This window comes from Hyaloscypha bicolor (genome assembly GCF_002865645.1).
Source record: "Hyaloscypha bicolor E unplaced genomic scaffold K444scaffold_117, whole genome shotgun sequence".
In the NCBI taxonomy this organism is placed as follows: domain Eukaryota; kingdom Fungi; phylum Ascomycota; class Leotiomycetes; order Helotiales; family Hyaloscyphaceae; genus Hyaloscypha; species Hyaloscypha bicolor.
The window spans coordinates 1,103,564-1,128,266 of NW_020194619.1; the positions used below are offsets into that span (position 1 = coordinate 1,103,564).

The 24,703-nt window shown below is 49.1% G+C and overlaps 8 protein-coding genes across 8 annotated transcripts; 2 read left to right on the forward strand and 6 right to left on the reverse strand.

Annotated features, from left to right (window-relative positions):
- Nucleotides 1-221: 221 nt before the first annotated feature.
- Nucleotides 222-1,134, reverse strand: K444DRAFT_615496 (uncharacterized protein). The gene has a single exon (XM_024880740.1). It carries the CDS (start codon nt 1,090-1,092, stop codon nt 451-453), a length of 642 nt encoding a protein of 213 aa, XP_024733949.1. The 5' UTR covers nt 1,093-1,134; the 3' UTR covers nt 222-450.
- Nucleotides 1,135-1,698: 564 nt separating this feature from the next.
- K444DRAFT_615497 (ArfGap-domain-containing protein) lies at nt 1,699-4,168 on the forward strand. Its single transcript, XM_024880741.1, has 4 exons — nt 1,699-2,003; nt 2,063-2,079; nt 2,141-2,251; nt 2,300-4,168. Exons 1-4 carry the CDS (start codon nt 1,889-1,891, stop codon nt 4,004-4,006), a joined length of 1,950 nt encoding a protein of 649 aa, XP_024733950.1. The 5' UTR covers nt 1,699-1,888; the 3' UTR covers nt 4,007-4,168.
- A 433-nt stretch (nt 4,169-4,601) lies between these two features.
- On the forward strand, nt 4,602-7,927 carry K444DRAFT_44998 (carbohydrate-binding module family 32 protein). The gene is made up of 3 exons (XM_024872866.1): nt 4,602-4,984; nt 5,043-6,801; nt 6,848-7,927. The coding sequence occupies exons 1-3, from the start codon at nt 4,806-4,808 to the stop codon at nt 7,892-7,894; spliced, it is 2,985 nt and encodes a 994-aa protein (XP_024733951.1). The 5' UTR covers nt 4,602-4,805; the 3' UTR covers nt 7,895-7,927.
- K444DRAFT_44936 (uncharacterized protein) lies at nt 7,928-8,461 on the reverse strand. Its single transcript, XM_024872865.1, has one exon. It carries the CDS (start codon nt 8,326-8,328, stop codon nt 7,960-7,962), a length of 369 nt encoding a protein of 122 aa, XP_024733952.1. The 5' UTR covers nt 8,329-8,461; the 3' UTR covers nt 7,928-7,959.
- A 363-nt stretch (nt 8,462-8,824) lies between these two features.
- Nucleotides 8,825-10,481, reverse strand: K444DRAFT_615500 (PLP-dependent transferase). The gene has a single exon (XM_024880742.1). It carries the CDS (start codon nt 10,348-10,350, stop codon nt 8,854-8,856), a length of 1,497 nt encoding a protein of 498 aa, XP_024733953.1. The 5' UTR covers nt 10,351-10,481; the 3' UTR covers nt 8,825-8,853.
- A 1,153-nt stretch (nt 10,482-11,634) lies between these two features.
- K444DRAFT_565916 (amino acid permease-like protein) lies at nt 11,635-14,043 on the reverse strand. Its single transcript, XM_024877115.1, has 9 exons — nt 13,829-14,043; nt 13,721-13,778; nt 13,617-13,672; nt 13,507-13,569; nt 13,160-13,457; nt 12,849-13,113; nt 12,233-12,800; nt 12,050-12,175; nt 11,635-11,947 (listed from the first exon to the last, which is right to left on the reverse strand). The coding sequence occupies exons 1-9, from the start codon at nt 13,984-13,986 to the stop codon at nt 11,866-11,868; spliced, it is 1,674 nt and encodes a 557-aa protein (XP_024733954.1). The 5' UTR covers nt 13,987-14,043; the 3' UTR covers nt 11,635-11,865.
- A 1,351-nt stretch (nt 14,044-15,394) lies between these two features.
- On the reverse strand, nt 15,395-16,800 carry K444DRAFT_692494 (glycoside hydrolase family 131 protein). The gene is made up of 3 exons (XM_024887820.1): nt 16,661-16,800; nt 16,057-16,470; nt 15,395-16,021 (listed from the first exon to the last, which is right to left on the reverse strand). The coding sequence occupies exons 2-3, from the start codon at nt 16,348-16,350 to the stop codon at nt 15,782-15,784; spliced, it is 534 nt and encodes a 177-aa protein (XP_024733955.1). The 5' UTR covers nt 16,351-16,470; nt 16,661-16,800; the 3' UTR covers nt 15,395-15,781.
- Nucleotides 16,801-18,322: 1,522 nt separating this feature from the next.
- Nucleotides 18,323-23,142, reverse strand: K444DRAFT_644746 (uncharacterized protein; the record flags this gene model as incomplete). Its single annotated transcript, XM_024884999.1, has 2 exons — nt 18,323-19,973; nt 22,412-23,142. 2 exons carry the CDS (start codon nt 23,140-23,142, stop codon nt 18,323-18,325), a joined length of 2,382 nt encoding a protein of 793 aa, XP_024733956.1.
- Between the last annotated feature and the right edge of the window lie 1,561 nt (nt 23,143-24,703).

Consider the following 24,703-nt stretch of genomic DNA (forward strand, 5'->3'; position numbering starts at 1 on the left):
GATGTGGAGATGATATGATTTCAAGACTTATGATACCATTGTGGTACAGTAGGGAAGATCGATTGCTGCCTTAGAGCTGATGTCCTCCTCGATGTTCGTATCAGTTTGTACAATGCAAACAATCTATGTGCCGGACGGTCCCGGTGACAAGGCTTAGAAATAAGTAAAGCCGCAAACAGATAGCGACAGCTGTGATACTTCAACCGCATGATTGCTTGACTCGAAAGATAGAAGTAAGGGTCCAATAGTTCGAGAGATGTGCCTCGACCTCCATCTAGTCACGCTTCGGTGTGACATGAACAGAGTGTCACCCAATCTCTGGGCTCGAAAAAGAGCACCAAAGGAGAAATAATAAAGGCGGAGAAGCTTCCTTTACATGGTAGAAAGAGGCTCCAAATCTTCTCCAAGGTCTACTGCTTCTCCGTACCCAAGACTGCATCCCTCTAGCCATTATTCCTTGCCCAATGGGCTCAGCAGCCAACTCAAATCTTTTGCCTGCTCCTCACCCAAGAGCCCCTTGAGTCCTGCAGGGGATAGGAAGTCATGATCACAAAACTCAAATCCAGGAACAACGGTTTCGCTGATTAAGAGTCCCTGACTCTCCTTTCCACCTTCTTCATCAGGCAACAAGAAAGATGCTTTGTATTTTCCTCCTTCAACTATCCACTGAAGCTTCTCGCCCTTTGCAACGTCATGGCCAACAACAAACGTCTCTACGCGTTTCTGCTCGCCACCTTCATCGGCGTGAATCAAAACATAGCGGCCCCGCCCTTGATGCAGGGTATGAATAATCCGCGCTTTATTTCGGTGGAAACCGCCTTGCAGTCCGTTTGGTGTGAGCAGATAAAATATCGTTGTTGATGAATTCCGGACCTGAGGATTAAAGCCGGGCAGTTTTGGAGCAAGTTCCGAGGTGGAAGACTCCTCAAATGGGAAAGGAGAAGGAACCGTGTCTGGAGCTCGGTCTGTTTCCTTGAAGAAGCCTCCTTCAATGTGGGGTACTAGCTCTAATTTTGCGATGAGTTCTTGGATATGTGGAGATTCTTGGGTATTTGAAGAGGGTGAGAAACTAGGCCTCAGAACGGTCGCCATCTTGAAGCAAAAGCGCAAAGTAAACAAGCAAGTGATAAAGCTCTTTGATATATATATGAGAGCACAGTAATGAGATATTCAGAATAATGGGAAGCAGAACCATATATGCCTGTCAGGTCGCTGGCGGTGTGAGAGCTCTGCGGCCGATTGATAAGCACTACAAAGCGACAAGCTGTTGAATACTTCTCATGTCAGCGTAAAGTGGAGCTGACGTTTCTCTAATCCGATGTTCCGAGCCTATACAAATGGTTCAATATAATACATCGCGATATGCACTTGCTTCTGGGATGTGGAGAGTGGTGACCGGGTACAATCGCGGGGCAGCTCATAACGAAGCCGAAAACCCCCTTTGATGTCTGAACCCCTGGACTCCTGGACTCCCAGCAGAAGACTTCTTTGATCTTGATCGACGACTATCGAAAATATCCATGAAGCTCTCCGGATCAAGATACACGTAATTACGATGAAAATGATGGAGTGACAAGGGGGGCAGCAAGGACAACGCAGGGACCCTTTATTTCCAAAGAAGGGAAAGCGGTATCTGTAGCGAGGGCCAGGACTTGTGGCCGCCCATGCACCTTGAATCCAGAACACTGCTCGATCGATGTCTCCTTTCTTCACCACCTTTGCGCATTGCCGCTGCTTGCGCTCTCACGAATAACGACCTGAACGAGTTCCTGTACATTCTCTGGATGCATTGTATAATCTTGTAATACCATTCGGCCCAGTTTCAGTCAACCTTTGTTTGTTTTGGACCCATCCGCATCAGCATTTGATTCATGACAATTTCTTCGCGATGTCCGGAGCATTGAGCAAGCGGCAGCAGGCGCGCAACGAGCGCGCCCTTCAGGATCTCATAAAGTCAGTACCAGGGAACAATGTTTGTGCGGACTGCCAGGCGCGGAATCCAGGTGAGCAACAAAGTTGTTCGAGGGGGGACTGAACTCATGTACTAACCCTATCGTAACAGGATGGGCAAGCTGGAGTGTAAGCAAGGCCTTTGTCATTTCTTAGTATATATACCGTGGTTGATACTTACTCCGTCCAGTTGGGCATATTCCTGTGCATGCGGTGTGCCGCCCTGCATCGGAAGATGGGTACACACATCAGCAAAGTCAAATCGCTAAGCATGGATTCATGGTCAAATGACCAAGTCGAAGTATGTCCAACCTATTCAATTCCCTGAAAAGTCTCTAACTTTCCACAGAATATGAAGCGCGTTGGAAACATCGCCTCAAATCGAATATATAATCCTCAAAGTGCGAAGCCGCCCATCCCGTTCGATGTTGACGAAGCAGACTCGGCGATGGAAAGATTCATCAGGCAGAAATACATGGAACGGGCAGTTAAGGCTCCTGTACGAAATAATACAGGAAGCACAAACTCCGACGACCAACCACCCCCTCTGCCACCGAAAACTGGTAGCAGGTTTGGCTTCAGGTCGGCATCGTCGATTTTCCCGCTCTCTTCGAAACACCGCCGGGAGGCAGCGCAGCCCGATTTCGAAAACTCTGGACAGAGAACGCCATCGCCTCCAAGAAATAAGCAATCTAAGGTATTTGGTTTTTCTGTAGGAGCCGGAGACTCGGACGATCTGGATTTGAAAATGGCCAAGCTACAGGATATGGGCTTCAGGGACGAGAAGACGAACATGGCAATCTTAAAGGGGCTCGGGGGCAATTTAGAGAAAACGATTGAGACCTTGGTCCGTTTTGGAGATAGCGGCACTAAGGGTCTGAAGCCCCCAGAAGCAACTCCTACTTCTCGATCAAGATCGCCGATGAGCGCAACTGCTGGACTGACAATAAATCGGACACGAGAGCAGCCTTCGCAACAGTCGAGCAATCCATTTGATATGCTGGATGCACCACCACCCGTTGCACAACCTCAATCTTCTCAATCAACTGGATCCATGGCTCACTCACAAAATCAGATGATGGGAAACAATCCATACCAGGGAGCAAACTCGAACCCTTTTGGACTTATGCCATCTCAATCCCAATACAACCTCAACCAAGCCTTCCAGAACATGTCAGTTTCGAACTCACAGCCTCTTTTCCCGAACCATACTGGCGGTTTCCCAGGTCCTCAACCCCCGCAAAATCACCAACTCTACCAACAGTCGATGACTCCCCCAGTCCCTTCTCTGCCTCAACAATACTACCCCTCCGTCATCTACGAGAATCCTGGGCAGCAACCTGTGCATGAAAACTATAATCCGTTTATCCAACAACAGATGCAGCCTCAAATACAGCGACAAATGCAACAACCACCACCTCTAAATACAAACTCCCAGAGTAATCCGTATAACCAACAGGTCTCGACACCACAGAACCTATATCATAGTCCGTTGGAGCAAGCACCAAGTCAACAGTATCCAACGACGTACTACGGGAACAATGCTCAGCAGATGAACCCGTTCCTTAATCAAACTGCTACCCAGCAACAGATGAACCCTTTCTTTACCCAGGAGAATGCGCGGCAACAAAGTTATCCCCCAATGATGGCACAGCAGACCGGAAGAGCTGACAAACGGAGTATCCTCGACCTCTATAACTATCCGCAGTTAGCGCCAACCCCTCTGTATCAGCAGCAGCAACCACAGCAGGATCAAGGGCAGACACAAAGCCAATCTTCGAATCAGGGGATGGGGGATTTCCAGCAGCAGAGAAGTGTGTCGAGTCCTCTGGGGACACAAGCAGGCAGCAAGAACCCTTTCGCACTAGGTGGAGGAGGCGTCGCACAGAATCCTGCTGGAGATTCGGTAGGAAATATGCCGCAATTCGCGCCGAACCAGAATGGGCCGCGACACGCAAGTCAAGAGTCTGTGAATGTGGATGGAGGGTGGCATACTGGGAATGGGCGGCATAGCCCTGACGCATGGGGCTCGATAAGTGCTAGATCTTTGAGATAGTATCAATGAATACGTCTTCTGAGGGTCTTCTGAGGGTCCTCTCTGGGCCTATCAACTTAGGGTTCGCTATTGGTAGGCCGGATCCGGATCCGATCCTCTTTCTGCCGTGTGAGACGCATGTCCAAAATCAGGTCCTTTTTCAACGTCCACGCATGCCGAGGCGTTCGGACCGAAAGCTATGACGGCTGTGGCCGTGTTGGAACCGTCAACTTGAACCTCTTCTCCTCAGTTCCCGTACTAATCAACACAGCTCTTACGAAATATAATGACACCACCCATTCGGCCTGTTCGGCCTGTTCGGCCTCGTCGGCCGCAGCGAAAGTCACACAGTGCACTATTCGTCGATCGCCACATTGGCATGTTGAGAAAGGCCGAGAAACAGGGTTCTGAGCGGCAGCGTCAAAAGATGGAGGAAAATTTCCCCGCTATGCTGCAATGCGGGGCAAAGACAGGCGCACGAAACCCTGGAATTGCATAGCGAACTGTTCCTGGCTGCGGGAAGCCAATAAAGGATTAGACGAGAGTGAGATCTACCTGCCAAAATTCCACCGAGACTGCCTCTCCATGCTCTGAACCAACCTGCCAGATGCCATGTGCGGGTCATCCTTGGAAGTGGGTGGAGGCACGGCGTCATTGGGGATGCACCTTTTCCATTACCTTGGGACCTTAAATATCGCGGGAAGCTACCAGTGGACATGACAGATGCTTTAGCACAGACACGAAGCTCGGGACGAGATGGGAATTGCGTTCTTCCTCCTTCAATAATTTTTGACTTTTCCATTTCACAGTATCTCGCACAATGGGTAACTTCACGACGTTACTATTGGTGCTTCTGGTGCTGAGCTTTGGAGCTCAATCCCAGACCGACTTCTCAGTTACTACAACCTCAAATTATGCTTGGAATCAGACTGAGTGGTCTTTGACTACTACAAAGTTCGTTCCGGGACAGTACCAATCTCGCATGTCTCTTGCCAATGGGTGCGTGGCTATTGTTTCTTGTCTGGAGTGGAACAAGAACTGACTCAATCTGCTGTAGATACACTGGAACTTCTCTTTCTGCCGCAGGACCTTTCTACGAAACGGACGTCAACCAGACCGATGCAAGCGGTACTCAACCTACAAATGGCTGGCCCTTGTTCGACACCAGAATTGCTTTCTCGACCATCTCAGGCTTCTATGACGTTCAACAAAATGGCAGTGGAACAAACTACCCTTGGCTGAATCAGTATGGTTGGGAGTCGTTCATCAGTGGTATTCCGCACCCGACTGCAATTGTTTTTGCTTTTGGGGACAACTATCTGGATGCAACAGTCAAGAACACCACACTCTCCGACTTCCAGTCAAAGATCTCTTTCAAGACTGGGGTTGGCGAGTGGTCTTATACTTGGAGCCCACCAAACTCTGCCGCCACTTTCAATGTTTCTTACACCGCATTCTTCAGCAGAGCGAGGCCGAACGTGCTTGCTGTTAAAGCTAGCATCACGCCCTCCAATGACATCAGCGGTACCATCACCGATTTACTGGATGGCCGGAGCGCTGCCAGATCCTATCTGAATACCAAGGGAATGGATACAAATGGCAGCACTATCTACACCTCCGTACATCCCAATGGACTTGCGAATATCACGGGATATGTCATTTCTGGAGCCAACTTCTCAAATGCCTACACGAATGCATCGTCTAGAGCTGCTGGGAGTGGACCGTATGTTCCCCAGAACGACACTACAATTTCCCAGTCATTCAAAATCAACCTCAAGAAGGACAAGACAGCTACCTTTTACAAATATGTGGGGATTGCATCCAACGATAAATTCCCCGATGCAGAGTCAACTGCTCGCGGGGCCCAAGAGACCGCTCAATTAAATGGCTGGGACACATTATTCAACGAACATGTGACTGAATGGTCCAAAATCTTGACAGCAGATTCAGTGGACGACTTCACTGATCCTGCCACCGGCGAGCTTCCTGATGATGTGAACACCAAGATCCTGCAAATTGCATCAGTGGCCAACACCTACTACCTCCTCCAGAGTCTTCAGCCCGATGGAAGCGGGTTGAACGACAACAGTATTTCTGTCGGTGGTTTGGTCTCCGACTCTTATGCTGGACTTGTATTCTGGGATGCCGATTACTGGATGGCTCCCGGCCTGAATCTTGCCTTCCCGGGCTGGAGCAAGCAGATTAGTAATTTCCGCATTAAACAACATCCGCAGGCTTTGGAGAATGCCAAGTTCAATGGGTATCCGGAGGGGAGCGCACTCTACTCTTGGACGACGGGGAGATATGGAAATTGCACCGGAACAGGGCCTTGTGTTGACTATGAATACCATCTCAACTACGACATTTCCTTCAACCTCTTCCAGCAATACAACATCACCAATAACAAGACTTGGTTCGACAATGGACCGAGACAGGTTATTGAATCTGCAGCAAACATGACAGGAAACCTTCTCAAGTATAATGAGACGACGAAGACATTTTGGCTTCGCAACATGACTGATCCAGATGAATATGCCAATAACGTTGACAACGGCGCTTTCACAATCGCTAGCGCGGCCGAGCTGCTGAGGCTTGCCAACAATCTGAGATTAGATCAAGGCCTTCCAATCAACGATACTTGGCAGACACAATGGCAGAATATTGCTTACCCAAGTGCTCCGTCGAACATCACCCTGGAATATCAGACGATGAATAACAGTGTTGCCGTCAAACAAGCTGATGTAGTGTTGTTGACGTATCCGCTTGATTACGGCGAGGACTACAGCGCTGGTGACAAGCTGCTCGACTTGGATTATGTAAGTCTACAAAGAAACTTGTAAGATCTGAACTAATGAGAAGCAGTATGCCAACAAGCAGTCTCCTAACGGACCTGCTATGACTTACTCAGTTTTTGCAGTGGATGCCAATGCATTATCCCCAAGCGGCTGCTCCGCTTACACCTACACGCTGAATGGCTTCTTGCCGTATCTTCGTGCACCTTGGTTCCAGTTCTCTGAGCAAGCCGTTGATGATGTTGCTCTGAACGGAAACACCAATCCCGCCTTCCCATTCCTTACAGGCCATGGAGGTGCAAACCAAGTTGTACCGTTCGGATTTTTGGGTATTCGAACCGATCAACCAGTTCTGTATCTCGACCCCTCCCTGCCTCCCCAAATATCCCACGTGAAAGTCCGTACTTTCTACTATGCAGGCGCCACTCTTTCTGCCTCTATGAACACAACCCACACGACTCTCACGCGCCTATCTACACCTGCCTCAGCAGGCGTGATCGATCTCTACGGAAACACCGCTCTCCCCTTCTTCGTGGGAACGCCAGGCTCACAAACCACGGACTACAATCTTGCCATCAACCAAACAGTCACCGTATCCAATCGCCTATATTGGCAAAACCTAACCCACGCCTCCAACCTCCTCCAATGCCTTCCCGTAACAAGCGAAGACGCATACGCACCCGGCCAATTCGCCCAAGCAGCCATCGACGGCGCGACCTCCACGCGCTGGCAGCCAGCAAGCAACGAGTCTGCCTCGCTGCTCGTCAACATGACCACCGTCCCTTCTCATCCAGTTTCAGGAATCTTCTTTGATTGGGGTGGTCGCCCACCAAAGAATGTCATTGTTGAATTTGGCAACAGCACGGATGGGGAGAGCCTTTTTGGGACTGGGATTGTGATTGAGATTGACGGCATTACACCTGATGTGCCCTATGATGCTGCGGCTTATGCTGCCAGTAGTCAGCAGGTGGTGCCTGTAACGGGGAATACCACCACCGTTGATGTTGAGGGTGGTGCGTGGAGCGGGGATTATGTGAAGCTGATTGTGGAGGGATGCTGGGAGGATGATGGGGAGGGTGCAACAGTGGGAGAATTCGTACTTATTGGTGCCTCGTGATATCTGGGATGAGGTGGTTTGATTTGGAACTTTTGGAGCGGAGGTTGGTAATAGGTAACAGGATATCAAGAATTCCAGGTTCTGAAGTTCTGAATGTAGTGGATTTTCTGGTGTTTTGTTGTTATTTGATGTGTGAGAGTGAAGTTCTGAGATCTCACACACTCTCGGCTCCCATTCTTGAGCTTTCGTTCAACCACAACTTGAGAGGTGCTGAACGCTAGGATTAACTCCATGGTGAAGGTTCGAGTTGAAAATAAGCTCCCCAAAAAAGCAGTAAGCAAAACTGTGGTTGAAGTCAGCCTGGCTCTCAACTCGGCGATGTCGTTTGAGCCCCATTTGAGTCTACCCCAAGCCCTCTTGCTTTGGGATCCCAGGCTTTCGTACTTCTCAAAGGGACCTTGCAAATCTTGAAGCACACCTTGAGGTCCAGCCATAGCTGTTGCGAGGCCGTCCTGGTTCGAGGCTGGGAGAGGTTGCTCGGACTGAGTTTCCTCGACTTCCCTCAGCACTGCGTGTCATGATAATACTTATTTCGAGTGGCATATTCTTGAAACTACCTGGAGCATCTCTGCAAGAGTTGTAGACCGACCACGCAAGCGCTCAGACGGCTACGCAATCCCCTGCATGTATCCGAAACTCATCATGAGTGAATGTCCCACTACCGGTAGCACACTACCAGAGACCAAATGATACTTGAGAGATGTGTATAGGTGAAGCAGCTGCCTGCTTGGGCGTGGAAGTACAGAGTCCGGGGGCTTCAGATCTGCTATCTATTCTCGAGGGGAGGAAGATTGTGAAGTTGAGGTTGAGAAGCCTCGTCCTTTCCTCGATGGGAACCTCCGACAAGCGACACCAACCTACCCATATCCACCATATCATGTGATTCACGTCGACAACTTCTAGATCACAAGTATTCTCAAGGAACGAAACGGTATCAATGATCGCTGGATGCGATTCGTTTATGATGGAGAACCACCAACGACCTCTTTCAAAACGTCTGTTACCAACTTCAAATCTCTCTCAACCTCGACCTTCCATGTGCTCACAGCAATCCTACAAGCAGGCTTGCCTTCCCATTTAGTGCCCGAGACGTACATTCTCCTTGTTGCATTAATGTCGTTAACCAGATCTGAATTTTTCCTCTCGTCTTTGGCCCTGAATATCACAATGATGTGGGTGTCCTCAAAATGATCGTCCTTTGGACTATTCGAAGGCAGTAGTTCATAGTCGTTGCTTGCCTTCAGGAACTCCGAAACACCCCTGGCTAGACGAACCTGTTTTGCAAACACTTTGCCCAGTCCTTCTCGGCCATGGGCTAGAAGAACGGCGTAAACAGGTAAAGCTCTGAATCTTCGCGAGTTCTCAAGACCGATGTTCAGTGGTGAAGGGATCGACGCCTCGGGGCCTGATGAGAGATAGGCGGCATTGGGATTCTGAAAGATCGAGGAGAGCGCGTCTGCTGAGCGTGTAAGGAAGAAACCGCAATCATATGGCACATTCAACAATTTGTGACAATCTCCTGTGACCGAGTCTGCTAGTTCGAGACCAGAGGTAAGACTGATGAGGGAGGCAAACTCAGCAGTGTTTGGCAGTGACCGGGCGAAAATGCCAAAGGCACCATCGACATGCAACCAAGCACCGTACTTGTCACACAAACCTCGAATTTTCTTCATTTCATCAAGTCCGCTCACGGCAAACTTGCCACTGTTGACCTCTCCCGCGCTGATTGCAACAATGCTCACAACACCTTCTTCCGAACGTCTTAGTTCACGTTCAAGGCTGTCGACATCGATCTTCCACGGCTCATTTTTGCTGACAGGAATATCTTTCACCGATTGTCGACCCAACCCATTCACGCTCGCAGCTTTATAAAGTGAGCTGTGACCCATGGTGGTTAGCACTTGAATCTCCTTGATTCCAGCCTTCATACAAGCGGCCAAGATCCCAAGTTCACCCACGCCACTGCCCCCAACAGCATTATTAAGGCGTGAATTAACCACAAATTCACGGCCACATGCCAAGCCCAAGATGTTGGCACCAGTAGCACCTGTTGTAAACGTCCTCCCTCCCCACGCCGGCCCCAAATTCAGAAGTTGAACAAGCATACCCAACGCTCGATCTTCCACGACAGTGGAGATGCTTTGGTCAGGCAAATGGACCATTGGACTCTGATCAAATGCTGTCACAATGTTGTCGGCGACTTCGGCGATGGGGAACATTCCTCCAGTCACGAAGCCATAATAGTTTGACGACGTCTTGGTTCCGTTGAATCCGCCGGGTAGGTCACTCAGCAGGTGAGTTTCTGTGGCTGCTTCTCCGAGGCCGGTGGATGGGAGGGAAGCTACCAAGGATTTAGTTGCTTTCTGTATTGATGCTAAAGATGGGAGGGGATCGTTTGGGGTTGCGTCGACGATAGACCGTAGTTTAGCGTAGGAAGAGGACACTGAGAATGCCATGACTAATGGGATAGACTCAATCCTCTCTTTCTCTCAACGTGAGATTTGAAGATGAACTTGAAAAACAATGGGGCGAAACCAAGATAGAATGAAGCCAAATATCGTCGTCGGATGAGTCACTTGAGCTTTCCTGGCGGTGAGGTTTTGCGGTATTAGGCTTTGAAATCCCTGAAAGCCGGCAGCGCCCGCGTTCAGGGGACTCGTGCTGTAAGCGAGAGCAGTACCGCTTTTCATCGAGAAGCTAAGGGTTAACATCTTTAAACTTTGACACAAGGCTTACTCTTAATTCATCACTCAGTCTTCTGTGACTGTACCTTGTTACCAGCGTATGGGATTTAGGTTGAATTCACTCCCTTGTGCTGTTCTCCGAGGGGGCCGGGCCGCGAACGTTGGGCCATTGAAGAGCTGACCGTCCAGCCGAACCTCTTCAACGCCAATATCTCGTTCTTTTATGTACAGTACCAGTATAGCTTATCACAAAATCCACGACCTCCACATCTCAAATCTCGCTAACTGATTCGTATCAAGCCGTCTGCTCGGCACAGCATCGTATTCGCTTTCGGCCCCGCATGCCTCCCCTTCGCTTGTGTATAGGCGTCCCCTGACACGATCCGATCCCAAACCGGAAAGCGAGAGCGAATGCGAAGATTGCCGACTTGCAACAAAGTAAATTCTCTCTTCTTTGAAGGGGATGGGGTCCATGGGGGGCGGGGCGGTGTGGAGAGGTGTGTCAGTGCTTGTCAAGTGGCGGAGGTGATGGGAGAATGGGCGACTTGGGACTGTGGCGGCCGACGTCGTGGGTATCAGGTGGAGTTCGGGAAAATGCGAGTAATATATTATCCGTACCGACACGGTACAGTATCTTGGTGGAACTTCAGTAAAATCTTATTTGAGATTTCATTGCTAAGCTTCTTTGCTCCAACTGTTCGATTATCCGCCAGCCTGCTGCTCCTCTGCCTGGTGACAGCTAGCATCCATTCAGCATCTCCCAATCTAACCACATGCTAAGCATTCGATTGAACCTCCAAGTGGGATCAATTTGAGTTTTGACAACAATCTGCTGGAGGTAATCTCCTGAACGGCAAAGAAATTTAAAATAGAGCCATATCCTCCACAAACAGCATCTGAAGATCATAACTTCAATTTCAAGGAGTGCCCCTCAATCTCGCTTAGGCCTTAACCCTTGCCAACGTCCCCTTTATTCCCGAATCACGTGTGATGCAGATAATACATCATGATACATCTCTTTGAGGAAGAACAAAGGCAATTCTACCAGAAAGGAGAGGCCGGTTGACATGTGAGTGGAAACCTCATAACAATATACCTAAGAATATTCTTGTCCATTGCACATTCATTCGCTCAAATCTACTGATCGCATTTATCGACACGACTTCAACTGCCTTATCAATTTCTAAACATTTCTCACCAAAGCCTTATTGCACCTTTGCGCATCAAACACAACAGCACCCATAATTCTCATCCGGGTTCTCCATATCATCTGACAGTCCACTACGTCTAACTCCAAAGGATATTCAATCTCCTCCAGCCAACAACTGGCTTCGCAGGTGCCTCGGGATTTGCATTTGCGATATCGATACTGATCCCAAGAAGTCGGAGTCAGCATACTTCTTTCAGATATTCTAGCAGCTGTTTTGACATTGCTATAAGAGGTTTAATACTCCGAGAAGTTGGGACTTACAAATGCCGAATGGGGATCTCAGCGAGTGGAATAATCTTCGTCTTCTTGATAAACTTGTATCCGAAGTATAGGATGATGAAGATCGGGATGTTGATGTACGAAGAAACAAACGTCTCGTTGTCCCAGCTACACACGAGAATCAGCGTTTCCGTGCCAAAAGGAGTTTTGGGAAGGGAAACTTACTGTCCCTTGATGAAAACGGCGTATCCACCAGTCAGAAGAAGGACAATGAACGAGATCAAGGATAGCCAGGCAGCATATGGTTGGAACGGCGCCTTCCATGGGAGCTCCGAGCGATCGATTCCCTGGACCTTGCAGCCGTAGTAGAAGCGCAAATAGACTGTGCAGATGACCATCCACCCGATAATTGCAGCAACAGAGACGAGATCTTGAAGCCATCCGAATGCAACGCTAGCACCGGAGGACAAGCTCATGTACCCGAGGGCAATGAACAAGCTAATAAAGCCAACTGCCACGTAAGGGACCCCCATGCGGCTTGTCCGGAGGAATATCTTTGGTGCATGGCCTTCACGAGCCATACCGTAGAGGGTGCGTGAGCTGCCAAGGAGACCCGAATTCCCAGCGCTCCAAGCACTTGTCAAGACGACGAAGTTAATGATGGATGGTACTACTTTGATGCCTGCTCTTTTGGCCGCAATAACAAAAGGCGATTGAGCTGCGTTTCCAGTTGAATGAAGGAGGTTAGGGTCATTGGATGGGACGATGAGTCCAACCATGAAGATTGACAGAACTTCAATCCAAGTCAGCATGAATCTCTGAATTTGTTCGGGTTACGCACTATAGAAAATGCAGACTCTCCAGAAGATTCTTTTGGCCGCGATTGGAATATTGCGTCTTGGCGACTGTGTCTCCGCTGCGGCAATGGAGATATTCTCGATGCCACTGTAGGCGTAAATTGCGTTTGAGAAGGTAGTCCAGAAACCCAAGAAATGACCTAAGTCGCCTTTGATGCCAAGATACTCAACAAATGGCCCAGGATTACGCCAGTACTGGAACCCATATGCATGATGGTCTGGGCCTCCACCACAAACAATAACGAGAGCCTTCGAACAAGTCAGAATGCTAACTCAAACCCAGCACAAGACGTACCATGATGTTCAATCCAACGATGAGCATAATCTTGAGAGTGGCAAATGTGAATTCCATTTCGCCATACACTCGGACAAACAAAAGATTGCTTCCAATCAAGAGAATGCCGAACACGGTAATCCAAACTGCAGAGTTGATAGTACTCCAGAATTGTACGATGACGGCAGCGGCAGTGAGTTCAGCAGGTAAGGACACCATCGAAGAATATACGACGTTCCATCCTTGTGCGAACGAAAGCGCGGGGTCAACAAAGTGCTCGGCGTGTCGAATGATCGCGCCGCTAAGAGGAAGAAGAGCGCTGCTGTGTATAAGTAGGATTGTCCCTGATGTGCCTGGGCATCTCTCACCTTAGCTCTGCGATTGAGAGCACTACCCCAGTGACAAGAACACCCACAAACGAGTATCCCATGCTATGAAATCTCAGTACGGTCCTCATAGCTCGTAGTGGGAAACTGACAATGCTCCAAGCGGCCCTCCGCGAGCGATGGCTTTGCCCGAGCCGAGGAAAAGACCCTTGACGCCGCGTCAGAACATCTCCTGAATTCAGAATGGGATACTCACTGTTCCAATCGTACCTGCCAAAGCGATCATTTGAATATGCCTCTGCGCAAGACCGCGCCTTTTTGACAGGTTAGATTAATGCACAAGTTCGATCAGTATCAAATCTACCTCAATTCCTTCACTTCTCCATATTCCTCGTTCTCCCCGAGCCTCTCATCCGTAGCGTAGGTAGGGGTTTCTGTAACATATTCACTTTTCTTCCCCTGTCCGTAAACATCACTCTCTGGATCCGAGTACTGCAGTGATTTCTGTGGTGATTCCGCCATGGTGGGTAGCAATTCGATGCCAGTGCCGGTCTAGGTCAAAATGGTATCACTAAAGTTGAGAGAATACAAGTGAGGTAATTGAGATATCCTGTACCTTATCTACCAGATCTGAAGCCGGCTAGGGTAACACAAATGCACCCTTTTGCCGCCCTCCGTGCTGATCACCTCGCTACAGACTGATAAGGGGCCATAGTATTGGGCACGGATGAGCCAATAACAGCCAGAGAAATGTAGCTTGCAGTGATCATTCAGAATTTGTAGACTACTGCAGTGCGACTTTGGGCTTGGCTTTGTGTTCGGGAACACCGATGAGTATGTTCATTGCCAGAGTGTATTCTGGCCGTACACCGTCTCACCAATTCGGCTGTTCTCCGTTACCACAAGGAAAAGTTGGCTCAAAGGGGAGAACAGATGCAGCATCTCCCCTAGACGCGTAAACTGCGCACGCCAATTGATGCTTGTGAATGACCGCCTTATCTGTGGATATCCCAGAATTCAGATATCACTCAATATCAACAATCAAAGACGTTCTTAACTCCTTCCTCCTTTGTACAGCTTTACGACGTTCGTCTGGATAAGGGGAAGACTTGGCGCCAGCTAGCCCCGGTGTGCAGACCCCCCCTGCTGTCCGTGGCTTACGGAGTAGGCACTGGGTGGCTCGTCCCATGAGCTTGGGTTTCCCACCTCCATGTCAACGTTTGATGCAGGAGCAGCTTCGGCTGCAGCATTCTCGTCTTGTGTCTTTCCAGGGACCACTGGCGTTCTCGAAGAACCAAAGAACATCTCTTATCTATCTGGCCACAGTAGAGGAATCGCAACGTTGCGCCTTGGCTCGAAAGACGAAAACCCGGAAAGAAAACTTAGATTGCAGATTTCGAGTACGGCAAGGAAAAGAAGCCAAGAAGAAACAAGAATAAGGCTGCTGGGAAAGAGGATCAGGTTTGATGTTTCCACAAACCTGGCGTCGCAAGAATTCGAATAAATCCGTCCCAACACCGTGCAACCCGGGTCGCACTGGACTTGATGGGAATGCATGGCATTTATACCCGCTGGAGGTCATGTCAACCAGAGGGCGTGTCATCATCGTCTATGACTCAGTGCATGCTATTCCACCGCGCTGACACCAGTGAGGAGTGGGAACCCGATGTCGCTCCTGTCGAGAGCATCGTGAACGTGATCGGATCTCCGATTGGATGACCGCATGTGGACATCAAGAGCGATGAATGCGAGGTGTGAAGTGCAGGGTTGCAGATATCGAAACCAGGCCAAGTTGAAATGTAAGGACTTGGTTGGAGTGCGACTAGGCTGCATTGGGTCTGGCTGCTCTTCCCTTGCCTCTTTCGTGGCCAGGGTGCGTTTCCAAACCCTTCTCTTATCAAAATACCTTCAAGTGATCCCTAAGTCCCCGAATTTATAATATGCAAGGCATAAGGTAAAGAGGATGAACAATAGAAAATTCCATGACATCTCAGCAGATATGTACTCCTGAAGAATATATACAGCAGAATGAGAACCCCCTTTCCCTCAGATCTTCCAAGTCTAATGTTCGCTCTGGCTCTCGATGGATCCTTTGATACCCATTTTGCGGCAACTCACCGGAACATTCCCCAAATGTTCTCACAGAATCACTTATGTGGTTTCTCGACGGATTCTAGGGCTTGCGCCTTGTTGTGTCGTCACATGATCTCTTGGCGCGGCACCCTGTATCTAAGTTCTCGAGCTCCCCGCTCCTTCTTCTCTCTTTAGACGTACACCACACACCCAATACAGCTGTTTTCCACTGAGAACACCAGCTCTAGGGTCGTGATACACCTGCGGGCCCAGTAACCGTTTTCGTCAACGAGCTACTCTCAATGTGCACTCCACTAAAGAAGAAGTCTTCCGTAGAGTCCTTCTGGTCCGAAACAGGGAGTTCAAGAACACCCAAATGCCAGTCTACGCCATTCGATGAGACGGACGTGCTCACGGCTGGAACCGTCAAAGTCAATGGGTCCGAACCTGCCGAGTGCCAGAGAGCAACTAAGAACCCAAAGTTCTATGTCCGATTAGCATGAGCAAGTCCTCCCAAACATCAAGAAGACGTCCGATCTCATAAGCAACATTATGCCAAACAACATCTGTCCAATTCGTGCTCCACTTCGTGGTCCCACCAATATCCCATATCGACAATGGATCGCTGGTTCCGCTCTCTCCCGAAATCAATACAGATTTGGGCTCCGTGTAGTGAGACTCGAAGAAGCAGATTTGATGCTTTCGGTAGATGGACGGGGAATTCGTGTTGCTTTGCATTAAATTGAAGTGATAGAACACTGTTCCCTTGTTGATTGCCGCCGTTCTTTGGAGAATCAGTTCCGTTTGGTGCATGGCCTGGCCGTTCCAGAAGGAAGTGCTGCCCAAGGTAAGCTTGGCGTCTTGGTGCTGCTTGTGTCGGCGGGGTTCTTGTATGATGGGTCGAGGCCTGTTGTGACGTTAGCGTCACATGACCTGGCCCTAGCGTGGCACCCTGTACTTAGCTCGAGCTCCCCGCTCTCTTCTCTCTTTAGACGTTACATACACACCCAAAAAGAGCTGTTTACCAGACCAGGTCTTCAGCCCAGGGACGTGATAAGGCCAATGTAGGAAGTTATGGCGTCGGAGCCATCCTGCTCGAATTAGTATCGTTCATTTTAAGAACGAGGAAAGACTTACGATGTAGTACTGGTATGGGCCACTTGATTCGACCAATGCCAGAACTGATGTCAGAACTCGCCTTGAAATAATAAAAACGGCCATCGCAGAGGCAGACCCGATCAGGGCAGCGATGGACATGGAGAAGTATATAATTGAAGGACTATCTACACAAAACTTCTACAAAGAAACCACGAAAAGTACTGGATATACGAAGGCAAGTAGACAGAACTTGAGAGATTTAAAGAAGGCCCTTCTGGCTTGTTCAATTGCCATTGGGGTCTAATCATGTCATCTGAGCATGAGCTCCTGAACTCCCGCGATCAACCAAAGGCAGCCCGGAACGAAGTAAAGCCTCCTATAACCTAAGTGAGGCCCTCGTAAATGACGTGGGTTTACCCGTGACAACTCTTCAACTCGGAACATTTGTTTCGCCCTCGTGGGGTGCTCCATGACGCTCGGCCTGAGCCTCCTATTCCAAGCCTCTCCATTCCTGCATCTAGCCCCTGAAAATAGAAACCTAATCCCAACTAAACTTCAAACGGAATACAAGGACTCGGAAAACAGTGCATCCATCTAAGCAATACAACTTCGTCTTTCACCGAGCAAACGCTATTCCCGTGCTCCCATTGAGCCCCAAATAAAAATCTTAGGTTACACGCAACCTATTCGGCGCGAACCTCCCAGCAAATATAGCACATATATGGATCTTGTTTCAAACAAAGAGATCTCCGTACCCCTGCAGGTGGCTTGGTGAGGAAGCTGGGGACCCCTCTTTGCGTCACGTGGAAGGGAAGCTCATTGTACTGGTGTGAGGAGGGACATTAAGAGTTAAGGGGATTGATTGTTCGAGAGGGGTTGGAGACATTGGGATGGAGGGGAAATTGATTGTTCCTAAGTTGGGACCTTGAAATCAGTGGAAGTTCATTATACAGTATATGGGCAATCTGGTACTTTCCGATGCAAATTTCCAGTTTCTCCAAGTCCCCATTGTTCCAAAAGTTCAAGAATATTCAACTTGGCTCGAGACTTATTATTCCAAAATCTTTTCGAACATTCAAGTTGGCACAAAACTCCTTGTGCTATCGTATCCTAGGATATCCATCTTGACCTAGGTTTCATTGTTCCATCCCATCAAGGCACATCTGGGACGATTCACCAAGTAAAATGAAAGATTGTTATAGTGAAGCACTGTATGTCTATTAATTGGCACCGTGAGGTGACTGAAAAGCATCGCAAATAGAAGACTTTTGTGTGAGGCAGCCCAAACCCTGCGCAATGATCATAAACCCATGCATGTATCCACCCGCCCAAGCATATCGCTCCCTCTAGAACGGCCCGGCCCGCCTAGAGTCATCCATCCCATCCATGTTCATCCGTTGCTGACCTCCCCGAAAAAAAAAATCTGCGCAATTCTTTTCCTCGTCTCTCCCGCATCTAAAAACCCATCGCAGAAAAGCAGGAGTAGTCCAACAGTAATTACATAGGTTCAATCCACAGAATATGCTAATAGCTATCTGTTTGATTGACCTAGGAAATAATAAAGAGGAGGGGTATCGTGTGAAATCATGACGTCTAATCAATGTACACTGAAGGAGAAGGAGAACGGCGACGGCGGCAGTGACGGGTAAATAGTTGCCAGTTGCCAGTGTTAGGTCGTCCGAAAGAATTAACGGCGTGAGCGGTAAAGGGCTTGTACCTGCGGTGACTCGGTGATTTGCGGAACAGGTGGTGGGAGGGGGTTGCCACCTTGAACGTAGCCGAAGCCAGAGGGGGAATGCTGGGAGTGCTGCCCGTGGTATAATTGCTGCGCCATAGGGGTAGATTGGTGGCGAGAGTGGCCATAGGCAGGGCGAGCGACATGGCTCGGATGGTGATCGGCATATTGCATAGACGGATAGCTTTGTTCGGGGTGGTAGGCCGGGGAGAAGTTGCGGCTAACACGTCCGTTACGGTCTTGGACTGCTGGATCCAGAGATGGAGTTGGAGAATATGTTTCATGGCGAGCAAAGCTCATGTCGGATTGCGATCGTTGATGCATACCACGTCGTGAAGCGTAAGCGTGGTCATTGTTAGTCTCAAGCTGTGCAGCCATTGACTGACTACCGTGGCGTTGTGCAACGGGTGCCGGCAGTTGATGTTGGTAGGCGTTTTGTGGACCATAGACATCATCATGCTCCTGGATGCTCGGATGGACAGGGCGGTGGGCAAGATGTTGGGTACGTCGACCGGTCTCAACGGGTCTCTCGGACATGCGAGGTCTCTGGAATGATGGGATAAGACGCTCTTGGGACTCCATACCTATCTCGTTGGGGCGTTGTCTCTTCTGCGAGGATCCGCCATATGGACTGGCATCCTGACCCCAAACTCCGGGTTGGCTCATGCGACGGGACTCAGCAGGATAGTAGCTTGATGCCATGCTGCTGACACCTAAGGATTGAGATCTCTTGTGGCCGGTAGCCGGAGTTCTCTTCGTATATCCCTTTGGCGACTTGGCCTCGTCCTGATCAACAACAATGTTGGGAAGAATCTCGATGTCAGGGAAGCAGGGCATCTCATCATTGAGAATCTCGGTGTGGAGGCGGCTGAAGATGCCAAGAATCTCGTCAGTCGAGTAACCCTTTCCACAATGATCCAAGAGCCAAGAAGGAACAGCAGTTGCCGGAACAGAATTTCCTCGGCTTCCGCCCTCCTCATCACTACCTAGTTCAAAAGCAGCAGATGCGGTTCTCTTGCGGCCTCCAGCATTAATCTCATCCAGGCGCTTCTGTTCTCTCTTGCGAACAGCCAGACCCCAGTCTACAACAGTGCCGGCATCACCCTTTTTTTTATTAGACTCTGACCATTCGCGAATAGCACGGATTTGCTTTTGGACCAAGTCGCATTGCAGCTTGGCATACTCCTTCGGATTACGGTATCGGCTACGCTGGTAGTGCTTGCGGCAGTAATGGACCCAGATGTGTTGCGGAATGAGGCGAGTGCACATCTTGTTTCGACCGAAGATGTGCGAGATGGCCTTTCTCAACTGCGAGCCGGTGTCACAATTGGGAATGTACATGCAGGCAATAGCTTGAGCTTGATTGCCGGCATCCATGTTGGGTGGGGTGTCCGGAGCAGTATAGCCAGGAGGGCTGGTCGGAGAGGAGCTGTCAGGGTGATGCGATGACGGCGGGGTTGGCTCGGCGCGGGGCCCCACAGAGGAAGATGAGTCGGCCAAGATAGGAAATCTGTGAATAGAAGAGGTAAAGTCAGGTGCGGAGAGGGCTCGCTTGTGTGTTCGGCCTTGGATAAGGGATTGGTGGTGGTTTTCTAAAGGAGCACTGAGATAGTTCCTATTACTAAATTTTATGTTAGTGCAAGTTCGGGTCTGTAAAGGTTCCACTACCGGCTCGGACAACAACACCAAATATTCAAGACCAACTCAGGACAGTGGAACTCCAGAATGTCCAAGACTAACTTGGGACAATGAAGCTCAATGTTCAAGACCAAGAGGGAAGAACAGAAACACGAATGCACACAGGGCGGCGACGCCGACTCAGACTCAATCACTGCAACAGTGAAAATAGCAAGGACATCTGCAGCCACGAGAAGGCGACGCCGACTCGTTTTTGATGCGGCATATTTAAATGTTCTTGGAAAGCAATACAATGTCGAAGACATACCCGAAACACAACACAACTTTGACTAAAAAGTTTTGGTGTAGATAGAGACTGTGGTCCTTGGCGAAATGCTTTTCGCTGCAACGCCCTTGCGGTCTGAACCTTGGCTGCTGTCCGATCTCTGCGATCCGAACCTTTGCAGTGACGACGGCGAGGCGGTGACGACGCACAAGGAGAGAGAAGACAGAAGCCCTGTTGTCTGAAGACTTGGGATGGCCAAAGGGCCTTCGGTCTGAAAGAGAGCCGGCGGAGACGACGACGACGACGAGCAAAAAGATGGTGGAGAAGAAATGCGTGCACTTGTTGTCTGATGACTTGGAATTGTTGAAGGGAGATAGAGGTTGTAAAGAGTAAAGCAATAGAGGGTGTGGATGGATGTCTCGCACTTGGGTTGATGTTGTGCGATGATTGTGTTTGTGGAAGAAAGATTGTTGTGGGCAACATGCGAGGCTCTCATAAATACTCGAGGCTGCGGCCCGAGCGCCTGATATTTTGCCGCAGCCTTGCGGTGAATTCAGCAATGAAGCTATCACCAATGCTCGCTTAAATAGCAACGGAAGGAACGACTTCCTGATCCGGACAATAACCGCCAGAAAACTTCAGCTTTATCCAAGGACATCATAGAACATTTAGAGAGTTGCAGTCTTAGCGCCTGAAAGTTCATGCAGCCTTGTGATGAATTTAACCGTGAAGTTATTGCCAGCTTTCACTTAAACAAAAATAGTAAGAACGACTTCCTAATCAAGGCAAAGAGCTCTGAGAAAATTTCGAACCAATACAAAGACTTCATCGAACACTCGAGGGTTCCAGCCTTTTCGCGTAGATTCTTGTGCAGCAATGTAACAAACACTCACAGCTAACTATTACTAATCCTTGCTTAACGAAAACAGGAGGACTGAAGCTGTTATGAATCTTGCACTTAGTAAAAAAGCAGTAATGACTTCCAAATTCAGCCAAAATATTCGCAAGGAGGGAGGTAATATGTCATAGCAATAACATTCTTAAATAATTCAAGTTGCAGTGTTTGAGTCGGAACAATTGTGTGACCTTTTCGCGAATATTCTAACAGCTGAAGTTGTCAACTCGCTTAGCTGAAAGGGGAAGGGCGACTTCCTAATTCAGCCAAAACTCCGAGTTAATGCCTCATAGCCATGACATTCGCACAATAGGCACAAAGCTCTCGTGAATCATCTGCACACTTGTAAAGCTCTTATGAAGACGTCATATAGTTGAAGAAGGAAGAGCAACTTCCTAATTCGGCTAAAAGCTTTCAACATTCAATAGTGATGCTTGACAGCAACAACTTTGTTGCCTGACACCATTCACAGAGTTTTGCAGATTTCAGCCTCATAATGCAGCGGCGAACTCCTTATGGCCACTTTTGCAGCAACGGCCTCGAGTCTGGCATTACTATCCAGAGAGACTTGGAAGTATTCTCTTATGGCAACTTGGTGATTGACTTCATGAGGCTACCCGCATTTCTGTCCTTCAAAAATGAGGGTAACGGCCATCCATCAATGGCAGCGACGAGAATGCAACTTTAGGGCCTCTAATGCGTAGCAACCTGCTAGCGAGTTCCATGCAAAACGTGTGCGAACAATTCGTAAAGTTTTAATGATGACTCGATGGACCGAACCGTGGCGAGAACTTCCACATCCAGTACCATCAAGTGACCTCCCACAGATCCCTTGCGAAGCAATGCCAGACCAGAACCTGCAATCAAAATTTCTCCACCAAAATTTCGACTATGGCGTTTGCTCTCACAAAGTACTCTGCAATATTCAATCCACCAAAACGAGAACAGAACGGGAGCCAAACAAAATTGACCACGCAGCAAAAGCGCAAGGATGCGGCAAAACCAAGAAGCAAGATTCGCAAAAAGAAGGAAATCCAACGGTCTAAGTTAAAGTATAATGCGAGCTCCGTCTTATCATTCGATCGCAGAATCTTATCTGGATCCTATGTTGCTGATCTGTGACGACCAAACTTGCGCTGGTGAACCAGAGGGGAAGTCGAACAATGTTCCAGAACAAAAAGAAACCAACCTCGAACATCTGGCCTCAAAGTCCTCAAGAAATGCGCAAGAAATCTCTACTCACAATTGTGCCGGACTCGGTTCCGCCAAATCCTGCTCTCGCGTATTGAGTCTTAGACTCGGAACTGTGGTGCGCTTGATGAGGATCGCATCGCTTGGTGAGCTCGGTCTTTCTGAAGACATCGATTTGTCTATTGCAACCTTGCTATTCCCTTCCTTGCTGGCCGACATATTGTCCTCTCCGCCCTTCGATGCCGATGGTTCCGGTTGCTGCCTCGCCTGTTGACCTTCCGCGACGAGCGCAAGTGCGTCGAGGGAACCTGTTGGTGATATGCTGCCTCGGGGTTGTGTGGCGCTACTTGGTGATCGAGAGTGGTTTATGGGTACTGGCGCACTTTCCAAGTTTAGAGGCTGTAGTTTTGTTGCAGAATCGAGAGCTATGCTTTCAGCGAGGATGGTGTTCATGGGTTGAATTACACTTGAGACCGTGGACATAGACGAGAATCTCGAGTGCGATGCGGATTGTAAAGATGATGCGAAGGAAGAGAGACTGCTCCTGCTGTCCGAGAATTTATGATGTGGTGATCTTGGAGTTTCGACATGTGAATCATCGTAATGAATGTTATAAGGTGGTGTCGTTGGCGTAGTAGTATTCATACTCGAGACAGTGTTGATTGGTAGTGAATAACCTCCAGCGTCCCATGGAGTCCTATTCCGTGGCGGCGTCCTCGAGACCTCCTTCCTCTGCTGCCCGGCAGCAGAAGAATTCGCATTCAACAGTGACGTGAGATCCATCTTGACGACTTGTTGAAGGCGAAGTCTTCCTCCAACGATAATCTGAAACCACTGTCTTCTGTCTTGTTTATCGGCGACCAAAATTTTCCAGAGGGATGTATCGGTCGAAATGATGGAGTTTCCAGACCCAGAATTGTTCAATAGAAAGGTAGCCGTCCGATAGAAGATATTAACTTTCCAATACCCCTCAACTCGTCCCGTCCTGGAGGGAGATGTTGGGGATATGTAAGGTCAATCTGTGGTGATCGAAGTGAAGTGTTTCAGATGTCTGATTGATTAACAGATCTGATTAAGGAGACCAGCTCTCGGCTCAGATAAACTTTAATCGAGTGGCTTTGACTGGAGATGTGAATCAAGTCTCCGAGTTTCTTGCGAGATAGTAAGAGGCTTGGAGTGTGGGATCGACATCCGACAATGCATTGACCTCATCGGAAACGTTCGAAACAGTGAGGTGAGGCTTGGTGTATCGTCCCAATCGTCTTTTAACATCCGACCTCTCAAGATATCGAGCGGATCTACCAAGGCCCGAAAGAAAACAATGATATTTTATCTCTTCTCCTCGAAACGGTGAGGCTTCCGAGGCATTGACTGCGGAAAGACTGCTTGCCTGGATATATCAGGCGGAGGCACTGCTATTGGACGAAGAAAGTTCAGCAGACTTCAGCTTAATTGTTTTACACAATTTATTATGAACCACGCCGTAGGAGGCTGTCGAGGGCCAAGCTCTTGCTTCTCCAATAATGGCTGACGAATGGGAGGGGGGATGCAAATTGCTCAACCAAAGACGTAGAAAGATATTAAAGATAGGACGAAGTTAACGGCCATTCACACTACCTGGTCGATGTAGGGCTGCTTCGGGTATGCATGAAGGACCTTGCCACGTTTGGTTGACGGCTAGTTGAACAGAGACAGCAGAGGAAGAGACAACGGTCGGCAGCCGACATGAGCACCACATGTGGGAAGAGAAAACAGACATGAAGCTGGAAGTCAATTCTACCGCCAAAGTTGAGCGCGGGTGGTGCATAGTGCATTGATTATGTTGGAACGGGGACTCGGCCAGTGTTTGATGTTGAGATTCCCCACACTATCTGAGGGAATGACCCATGCTGACTGGGCCCATCTTTCGGAGCCTTGTCGAGACAGTCGTATGCAAGGGTGCTGGATCAAGCCGTCGATGAACCATTGAGGCTTGTGCTTGCTGGGACCCTGGTCATTGTGGGCTGTGGCCGTGTGGCCGCCGCGTTTCGTGTGGATCCTTTGGAAGATCGTTCAAGAAAGATATTCTCCTCTGAGCTGACCTTAGGATCTGCTCACGGAACCGACTGATTGTGAATCACGATTGATACCGTCCACCGTTATCTGACACCGCCTCTCCTGCAGTCAGTTGCACCGAGATGGAGAGCTTGAGCAACGGACACAACATGAGCCACTTCCTCCAATGTTTCCGCCAACCAGCTTGACGTCTTGTCTTGGGGCCAGAATGTTTGATCCCAAGGCGAAGACAGCGAATCTGGAAACACAATGACACCAGCGAACGGTCATACGCCCGGACTGATGCAGC

What these genes read in the sequence shown, in the direction of transcription:
- K444DRAFT_565916 (XM_024877115.1), bottom strand. Translation starts at nt 13,986, where the DNA reads ATGGCGGAATCACCACAGAAATCACTGCAGTACTCGGATCCAGAGAGT. An exon ending in TGGCAGGTACGATTGGAACA is followed by an intron (nt 13,673 to 13,720) that starts GTGAGTATCCCA and finishes CGCGGCGTCAAG; the next exon opens with GGTCTTTTCCTCGGCTCGGG. An exon ending in GAGATCCCCATTCGGCATTT is followed by an intron (nt 11,948 to 12,049) that starts GTAAGTCCCAAC and finishes TCTTGGGATCAG; the next exon opens with TATCGATATCGCAAATGCAA.
- K444DRAFT_692494 (XM_024887820.1), bottom strand. Translation starts at nt 16,350, where the DNA reads ATGCACCAAACGGAACTGATTCTCCAAAGAACGGCGGCAATCAACAAG. An exon ending in AGATCGGACGTCTTCTTGAT is followed by an intron (nt 16,022 to 16,056) that starts GTTTGGGAGGAC and finishes AATCGGACATAG; the next exon opens with AACTTTGGGTTCTTAGTTGC.
- K444DRAFT_615496 (XM_024880740.1), bottom strand. Translation starts at nt 1,092, where the DNA reads ATGGCGACCGTTCTGAGGCCTAGTTTCTCACCCTCTTCAAATACCCAA.
- K444DRAFT_615497 (XM_024880741.1), top strand. Translation starts at nt 1,889, where the DNA reads ATGTCCGGAGCATTGAGCAAGCGGCAGCAGGCGCGCAACGAGCGCGCC. An exon ending in GGTCAAATGACCAAGTCGAA is followed by an intron (nt 2,252 to 2,299) that starts GTATGTCCAACC and finishes AACTTTCCACAG; the next exon opens with AATATGAAGCGCGTTGGAAA.
- K444DRAFT_44998 (XM_024872866.1), top strand. Translation starts at nt 4,806, where the DNA reads ATGGGTAACTTCACGACGTTACTATTGGTGCTTCTGGTGCTGAGCTTT. An exon ending in CGCATGTCTCTTGCCAATGG is followed by an intron (nt 4,985 to 5,042) that starts GTGCGTGGCTAT and finishes AATCTGCTGTAG; the next exon opens with ATACACTGGAACTTCTCTTT. An exon ending in AGCTGCTCGACTTGGATTAT is followed by an intron (nt 6,802 to 6,847) that starts GTAAGTCTACAA and finishes AATGAGAAGCAG; the next exon opens with TATGCCAACAAGCAGTCTCC.
- K444DRAFT_615500 (XM_024880742.1), bottom strand. Translation starts at nt 10,350, where the DNA reads ATGGCATTCTCAGTGTCCTCTTCCTACGCTAAACTACGGTCTATCGTC.
- K444DRAFT_44936 (XM_024872865.1), bottom strand. Translation starts at nt 8,328, where the DNA reads ATGGCTGGACCTCAAGGTGTGCTTCAAGATTTGCAAGGTCCCTTTGAG.